Below are 9,081 nucleotides of genomic sequence, written 5' to 3' on the forward strand. Positions count from 1 at the left end.
CAACAGGCTGGAAATTGGAAAAGTTAATTCAGATAATTCCTCTGTGGATCAAGTAAAGGTTAACATTTAAATGACCAACCTTGTTTCCAGCTGGACAAGTGTCATTACTCTGGGTGGTCGGAGTGTGGTATCTTGACAACTATTGAATTAGTTGCATTTGATACACATAGGCCTATTCATGGTTTACAAAGGATTAGTCCTGATGACTTTGATGGTTAACTGACATTTTACATATCATAAGTGCCATTGGGTTGATTTTCTACCTTTTCAGTAGCACATAGAGGTTTCCCCCATGCTTTTAGTCTTTATGCAAAGCTAAGCTTATCACCTCCTGGTTCTAGCTCAAAACTTTGCATGCAAACACAAGAGCACCATCAATATTGTCACTGAACACTTGGCTACAAAGTGAAAACGCATATTTCCCAAAATATCAAATGATTTCTTTAAAATTAATGACTAAATTCCAATCAGCCACAGCTGTACTTTGAGACTGATGCTAACCTAGCAGGCTATCAGTAGCAAGACAGTGTGGCACAGTACAAAATGTAGCATAGACTCAACTAAACATTCAGTTTAGTTGAATCTATGCTACATTTTGTACTGTGCAATACTGTGCTGTACTGTACTCAACTAAACTGAATGTTTAGATGAGTACAAAATGCCCAAATCTCCACTAGCAGAAGAGTACTTCTTTCTTTAATAGCACCATCTACTGTATGATTTACTTCACCACTGGTAAGGATTCAAGTTATATCTGTTTTTAATCCACGCAATAATTCTGTGTCCATTGAAGCTTGCTAGCAAGGCTGTCGACTAGTTAAACAGGAGAGAAAATATACTTTTACAAAAACATAAAAACAGAATTTTTATAGAGCGTAGGCTACTTAGGGGGCTACACTGTGTTTTCAGTAAGAACAATAAGCAGAAGGAAAAGAAAGGTACTGCCCATTTTGTCAAGTGGGTTGATAGGAACATCATCTATTGTTCAGTATTTCTGTTATTGATAGGGGTTAAGCATCCAGGCAGCTCAAAATCTAGAATAAAAACTGTAAAAAGTGTTTAAGGCAATTGAATAAATCTCATCTATAGGGCATCAATTAATTGATACATCTTTGTTTCTCAAAACTTAAATGTAAATGTTATAACTTTCAAAGAAACAAAAGGTGATATGATTCAGTTACATATCAAGTGGGTCAGTTTTTAAAAACACCAGAAAACGTCAGTGATTTTAACTATATGAAGTCATATTAAGGTGTATTTTCCTGTGACTATTTCTATCAGTTACAATTGATATTTCCTCCAATATGGTTAGTGATAAGGTTAGGTTCAGACATGGGCAAAATTTTATTTTATTATTATTATAACTTTTTTGCCTTCTTACAATGTGGATCTGTAACGAGGCCACAGTTTGACTGAGGCAGAAGTGTTCAGATAACTTTGTTTTTGCCCTGCATTTCAATGATAATTGATACACCACATGAAAACATTCAGAGTAATTAGTTATAAAATTAGGATCAGTCAGACAATTCGCAGAGCACATCACTCCTATTCCAGGTGTATTATTATAAACATTTGCGTTAGTACCGACGTATTTTCATGCTAGAAGAAACCTCACAAAAGGTTTGAGCAGGCACTGTATGTTTCCACATTAGTATACAACAGGGATAACAACAGGTCACAGACTTTGACACAAAACCAGCCAGCAGTGTCACGGTGTATAAAGTATATGGAGAATATCAATAGCAGTGCTACAAGTGAGCTACAAACACCAGGTGAGAGGAATCCCCACAGAACTCAACAGAAGCTTTGGGGCAGTGTGTAAGACGCCTCACTAATTTGCATTACTTTGTCGTCTCTGACTGCTTTGCTCTCTGTAGTCGCTCTCATCCACTGAGCACTTGAGGCTGCAATCACATGCAATTTCTTCTAAACCCTCAGAAGAACAGCAGAGTACACCGAAAGACGAGAGGGCTGATGTTCATGTCAAAATACAATATCTTTCTCCTTTTTTTCCTTTTGTTCATATTTTGCTCTTGACATTTCTGTTTCTTTACCTGGGCTTCAATGAAGTTGAGACAGACATAATTAAAATGCCTCTCTTTCAGTACTTCTCACTTGCTGGTGCATAATTGGCATTTCACTGACACATATGTACTCGTTTCTCGTACATATATAATTATATATAGTACAAATCCATCAGACATATTAAATCAAACCATTTAAAAGTTTTTAAAACTAAATACTACATAGAAATTTAATAACTTTAGACAATGTCATGCCAGTCAAAACACACACACTTTGTCTCTCATACACATACTGTAGTGGGCTAAGGCTTTAGGGTTTCATAAAACTTTTAGCATGTGATGCAAACACCAGTGTGTTACTGACATGCCCATGCCATGCAACTGGTACTCTGCACTGTGACCAGTGTGCTACTCTTTCTCATATGAGACATTTAATACATTTACATGCACATAAGTACTGTATTTGTCTATTACCTTTGCTGTGACAAAGGCAACAGTCTGGTTGCATAAACTGAGGACTGTTAAATTCTGTTTACATGAGTGATGTATTTAATTTGATCACACCGTAAAAGTGGGACTTTTCAAAACATTGTTTGCTGTCTCACTGCAATCTAAATGAATCCAAAGGCAGTTAAAACACCAGTTAAAGCACAGGTTTACATCTATTAGACTGTTTCTGTGGAGTACTAACCTTCAAGGACTACTTAAAAAAATGTTGGAGAGAGGGATCAATTTAAGCATCTTAGAAGCTGGACATTTTAGATATCTACTGCGAGTTAGGCAACAAGTGATCCTGAGGGAATTGAGCAAAGCAGAATGGAAAGAAAAATCATCTCTGCTACAGGTTTCCTGGAGAATTTGTACAGAATAATACTAAGGTGATGTCAACTGGTCTGAATGCAGAGCAAAGATGTTGGTGCATCCATGTGGAAACAGCCCGTTGCCTAGCTGCGCAAGATTTAATCATGGTGCCCACACTGGATGAGGCATGTGTGACAGGCTGCAGCTTGAATGTCCTGGAAGTTTCTCAGATACCTCCTCTACGTTCATTAATTCAATGAATTAGATTTCATGTAATTAATAAATGTTGTTTTATAAAGACATTAAAATCCAGGTACCCCACACTGCACAAGATCTCATCTTATTGAGTAATTTTTGTCTATAATGGAGTTGTAAAACCCTTTTTAAGTGAAATTTGCAAATGCTACAATAATATTTCAACTGGTTTCCAGAGATAAACTCCTTTCAAAATGATTCTAAAAATTCAAATTTGAACGTTGCATTAGAATCACAAATTTAATTTCATTGTACTTTTATTTACTTAAAACCTGTATATTTGTTTTGGATTTGTCAAATACTTTTACAATGCACAGGCAGATTTTTAAAATGTGTTTTGAAAAGAACTAACTTTAAAGGTGCCCTGTGGAATTTTTTGGCCACTAGCATCACTATGGAGTAAGGTTTATTTGTTTTATTTTGTTTTGTTCTCATCCTGCCACTGATTTAATGCTATTCTGCTTACTTACAGTGGCTATAACACAATAGCAAAGGCAGCAATGACCCAACAGAAGCATTTGTTCATTTGGAAAGCAAAGGAGCATGTTCACAAATGAACACTGATATAAACAATGCAGGATTTAAAGTATTGAAAAAGTTGTTTCATGAGTAAAACAATGCATTCAGCACATTTGGGATACACGCAATGCCTTAAGAGAAAAACAGTGAATGGCAATATAAATTTTGTGTGTTTACTAAAAAAAAAACTCCACAGGGCAGATTTAGTTTTACAGACAAAACAGGCACTTTTACATCCACTGCATGTTACGGGGCTTTGAGTTCTTTCAGAAAGAGCATATTGACACTAACAGAATCAAATTAGAGTGATCATGGGCTTTACTCTTACTTTTGCTATAAATGGCATTATAATTTTCTTTTTGATGTTCATGTAAATGTGACTATTGTGACTGCTCTGTTTGCCCCCCCGTCCCTGTAGGAGGTGGGCCATGGCAACTGTGATCAAAGGATCATTTGCACATCAGTGCCACTTCAAAGATCACACTGATTGACAAAAGCATCTCTGTGCAGAACACATATGTAGTTAATGTAGAATTACATCCTGTGCTGCTGCAGATATGGGTCAGTATTACAATAATAAAAGCATGAAACACATGATGAACACATCGCAGGCAAGGACACCAAGACCAGTTGATGCACAGCTGTTGTCCAATGTTAGAACCAAACCTGGCTGAGGAAACTGGCTGGAAGATGGCCAAAAAATAAATAAATGTTCATCTGTTGCTCTCGAGGGCAGCTTGGTTTAATGAGCACTCATTATTGGGAGAAGGAACCAGGCAAACCTCAACCATAAATCCGTCATCCAGCCACCTACGTCAAGGGAATGGTTTTGTGAAGCCTATCTTCTTTCTACGAATCTGTCTGTTCTTAGAAAGCCTTTGTTTTCAATTCTTTATTGTCACTGCTTTAATTTATCTGAATAAAAGGAGCAGACTGTGTAGAAACCAGTGCAAAGCACTTAAGTTTCAGTTGGTATCCTTGGTTTTTGCCTTCTTTGACCTCCAGGTCACTTTACAGCCCTGGGAGCAGCTTTGTTAGAGGCACCTCTCGCTCTCCCAGCAGTGTGTTTCTTTTGAGGCTGGTCCCTTTGTTCACCACCTTGAACTTCACTGATAGGTTCTTCACCTGAACTGAGCTTATCGAGTCAAAGAAGAAATCCTCATTGAAAACCGGGTTGCGGCTGTTCTTGATTATGTTGCTCCGTTGCTTCTGGAGTTTTCTCGGGTTCAGGTAGATGGACACGCAGCAGTTGATGCTTTTGATGTCAAAGTGTTTATCGTAAAGACTCTCTGCTGCCAGGACCCGGATGAGCAGACGGGAGGTGCTGGAGTCATAGTTGACATTGATCCTCACAATCCCGCCTTTGTGCAGATTGATGGTGTGCTCCCGGTAGAGGCTGTGGTCAGATGCTCCGGCTCCACCGTGAAAGGATGGGACATGGAGCCGTCGCTGGATGTTGGGGCTTGGCTCAGCTGAGCTGCACTCGTCAGTGGACAGGGAGCTGTGACGAGCAAACGTCCGCTTGGCTTTCACGACTTTGGCTTGTGTCTCATGGGTGAAGATTTTGAGCAGGGAGGCAGAGCGTGAGAGCAGAGGAGAACTGAAGGGGGAAGACTCAGCTGAGGAGCAGGTGTCACTCTCTCCACCGCTGAAGTACCGATAAGGATTCATGTGAGAGGTGTTGCAGTCAGCTGGATTCAGATGGTTTCCTCCTTCACAGCCCTTCCCAGGAGTCTTCCTCTGGATGTTTGGGGAAGTCATGGGACTGGTAAGCTCGCAGTGGAACAGTGACTCTTTACGACGAGTGTGAGGGCTTTCCTTCAAGGTTGCAAAGCCATAAGATGTTTGAGTTTTGGGAACATAAGGGAGGGACATAGCTGTCTGCGACTGTGGGTCTGCATTGGTGTCACCAGCTATGACATCATCTGCACTCTCTATCTGTATGATGTGGCGGTTTGCTGCTCTCAGCAAGTTCTTGGTGTCTCCTGTGATCTTGGCCACCAGACGTGGGCTTCTTGGGCTGCTGATCTTCCTCCCACTGCCAATGGTTTGCTCTGAGGGGGATGGTTCCAGCCCCCCTTTGGCCTTCGGATTAGGAATGTCGGGTTCTGGAGGGCAGCTGACCAGCTTTGGAGGAATAAAAAATTCAGGGATTTTGTCAGGGGTGAGGACGTTGCTGTAGGCTGGGGCAACACCTTTCTTGTCCACGTTCTCCCCCTGCCGCTGCACACTTGTCTCAACCGTACCGCGGATCTTATCCAGAACCCACATGGTCCCACCAGAGAGTGGGATGTGTGGGCTAGGTGCAGTCAGGAGTGTCTGGAATTAATAAGACAATGGGTGTTGGGGGGTGGGTAATCAGAGGAGGGTTACTCGACAGAGGGCAGAGGTAAAAATAACACAAGGTGTTTCAGCCCTGATGTGCAAACACCAGCCGTCTATGGTTAAACCCTGTGTATTTAAAGGATTAGGACTGATTAAATACTGTAAATAGAGGATACTGAACGATGAATGAACTTTTGGATCTACTGACTACAGATGCTATGGAGTAAAAGCTCACAGAGATAAATACTAAATCTTTAAAAGTCTTTTGAAGAACTGCAGTTCATTTACTCAGGTTGCTGCACTTTACTAAAGGGAGACATGTGAAATCTTGAAACTGCATAATGACAATCTTTATTAGATATCCGAGTCAAGAATTAAACAATATTACAGTGTTTACAACAAAACACAGTCATGGGTGTTTTTTAAAAATTATTTTTTAGAAAGGAGACAGACTTCATTGATAGGTGAAAAACGCGAGTCTAAGAAAATATGAACTGTCTTGGCTTAATAATGGCCAAAATTTTAAGTTACGTTTCATGTTCATGTTACTATTTATCGAACTGTTAACAGAACTGTTTATTCTTTAAATTATAAAAATTAGGACGTTCGTCACTACACATGCACAGGATAATAAATAAAAGTTCGGAAAAATCATGCTTCAGTTGATTTTGGCCAAACTATGTTGGCGATCATCTTTCTGCTTAGTTTGAACAGATGGTCTTGTGCGTTTTAAGCGAAAAAAGTTGAAACCTTTTCAGCAAATGATTTAAATAAAAATTCAACAGGTACGACCCCCTTGACGCACCAGTCCGTTTCCCACAACCTCCTAAATTTAACATGGCTTTGAAATGTGAGACTACACACTACTCCTATCTGCAGAAACTCACAAATAATATACTTACAGTGCTAGAGAAAAGGACCCACTCCTCTTTGTCCACTCGCTTCGTCCGTAACAGGTCTCTTTTGGCTCAGTTCGTGCGCTCCGCTGTGCTGCTGCCCTGCGCCTGCAGACAGTCTCGGCACCGGAACTCCTGTGGTGCGTTTTATAGACTGCAGGGCTGCAGCTGACCAATAAGATCAAACTGTACGTTTCCGTGTTTGCCAGCAGAACCAGCTAGAAAACATACTGGTCATGTATGAGGAGCCGAGGCGCGTTTAACGCATTTAAGCAGCCGTCACCGCAGTAAGAGCTGCTCCATACTCAACAAATCTGAGAATATTTGTACTGTTTTGTCGTATTACCTGAGTGCATACGGATGTCATCAACTCTGCTTTACTCGTTTTCTTTTCCCAGGAATGAAAACTGTTTTTGTTTTTACTTCTTATCCTAGTTTCTCTCTTTGAACTAGGTTCACATTTTCAACCAAGGACTAGAACACGAGACGTGACACTTTGTTCCTCAGCCCAAGCTCCATTATAAAAAGGCCAAATTTGCTAGTATTTATTCTACTAGCACACGCACTAAGGCGCTTTTGTGTGTCATTAAGCCATTATCTTTAATAAGACTCTCCATATTTGACCAGAAAAAGCAGCTTCAGCTGAGCAGAGAATGTGGTGTGGAGCACATGCACCTGTGTGCCCTGTGATCCAAGTCATCTTACAGCAGCTTTTTTTTTTGTTTGTTTTAAATCCCTTATGGTCTGTTTTTTTGTCTGTCTGTCCTCAGGTTTAGGCCAACTGATCAGTTTCCCTGGAAACTTTGCTATGGCAACAAATACATTTGTCTGTCTGAAATAGGTAGGATCCCACTGATTTCATTGATCTGCAGGACAAAACTAACTGTTTGACCAGATGCTTGGTTCCGAGTCAAATGTAACCACAGACTGAGGGGTACAGTCATTGCTTTATTAGATATCCAAGCCAAAAAACAGCCCTGGAATAGGCAGCTCAGCTCCACCTGTCTCTGTCTGACTCGGATGGAAAATGAGATGCGCTCGATTGTTCTGGACTGAGCTGCCCTTCTTGTCACAGCTAACTAGGAGGCCCCAGAGCAAAACAAGCAGAACTTTAATCCAGCAACTCATGCACTGTAAACCTCCAGTTGAAGTTCAGGCCCATGAAAACTCATCAGATTTGAGGTATTTATTCATAAAATCAAATATTGACTACACAGGCAACATAGTCCCCAGATATTAAAACACGCAATGCGGATTGCCAGTGTCAGTTCACTTTTTTGTTGACAAATTAATTTCTTAGCAATAAAGCCTCAGAAAACATATAAATGCTCAGCACAATTTCCCAGAGCTTAAGGTCACATCTTCAAACTAAAACCCAAAAATATAAAAGCTAGTGTTATAAAATAGAGAAAATGACACTGGCATTAGAACTGCAAAAGATGTGCTTCACTTTTTGTCTCAGCTGTTATATATTAAGTATTCAGTGATTTAGTGTCTGTTCTTTTTGTCAATGCTTTAAAATCTTGTTAAAAAGTTATATCCCCCACCAAACTGCATGAAAAAAACAAAACAGCCAAAAAAGCTGTTGAAAAGAAGTTGGAACCAGTGAATGGTTGAGAAATAATTTGGATTTCCAAAATAATAATTGGTCTGCCCATTAACTAATTTAATAATCTATTAATGTTTTTTTTTCAGAATTAAAAAAAAAAAAAAGAGAGAAAAAAAACTACCTTATGAATCCAACATAAGTGAGAAAATTACATGTTTAAAATGTTTATTAAAATAGAAACAAAATCTGTTGGGGAATAATTGAACATCACAGACCTCCAGGCTCACACTGTTAACAGTTTCCTTTACAAAATAATGGGATCAGTCCACAAGCATCTGAGAATCTTCAGCGATGAGATGAGGACAGGCTACAGCCTGAGAAAAGGTTAATGTGTCTGTTCTGGGCTCATTAAGGGGCTGGATCCTACATCTCTGTCTGTCTGAAAATGTGAGGAACACTTAAACCCAGAAGTACAGAAGTGAACAGCACAGGTCAGGCTCACTGTGGCTGTGCTTGCTTGTTCTACCTGTGGATAAATGTACCTACAGGTACACACACACACACACACACACACACACCCACCCCAGCTGAAAGAGTCAATTCACAGATTGTGGCACACTGTGATGCAACATCTACCCTTCTGACATCAATCGACTCCCTGTCCTTCCAAGAAGCCAATCGGATGTATGCAGAAATGAGGCTGTGAAACTCA

General features: G+C 40.0%; 1 protein-coding gene across 1 annotated transcript; it reads right to left on the reverse strand.

Annotated features, from left to right (window-relative positions):
• Positions 1 to 1,583: 1,583 nt before the first annotated feature.
• LOC109964070 (C2 calcium-dependent domain-containing protein 4C) lies at positions 1,584 to 7,243 on the reverse strand. Its single transcript, XM_020607113.1, has 3 exons — positions 7,167 to 7,243; positions 6,827 to 7,038; positions 1,584 to 5,918 (listed from the first exon to the last, which is right to left on the reverse strand). The coding sequence occupies exon 3, from the start codon at positions 5,868 to 5,870 to the stop codon at positions 4,611 to 4,613; it is 1,260 nt and encodes a 419-aa protein (XP_020462769.1). The 5' UTR covers positions 5,871 to 5,918; positions 6,827 to 7,038; positions 7,167 to 7,243; the 3' UTR covers positions 1,584 to 4,610.
• Positions 7,244 to 9,081: the final 1,838 nt, after the last annotated feature.

This window comes from Monopterus albus, unplaced genomic scaffold (assembly GCF_001952655.1).
Source record: "Monopterus albus unplaced genomic scaffold, M_albus_1.0 scaffold83.1, whole genome shotgun sequence".
Lineage (NCBI taxonomy): Eukaryota > Metazoa > Chordata > Actinopteri > Synbranchiformes > Synbranchidae > Monopterus > Monopterus albus.

Bases quoted from the DNA above. Each gene is read 5' to 3' on its own strand.
- LOC109964070 (XM_020607113.1), bottom strand. From the start codon at position 5,870: ATGTGGGTTCTGGATAAGATCCGCGGTACGGTTGAGACAAGTGTGCAG.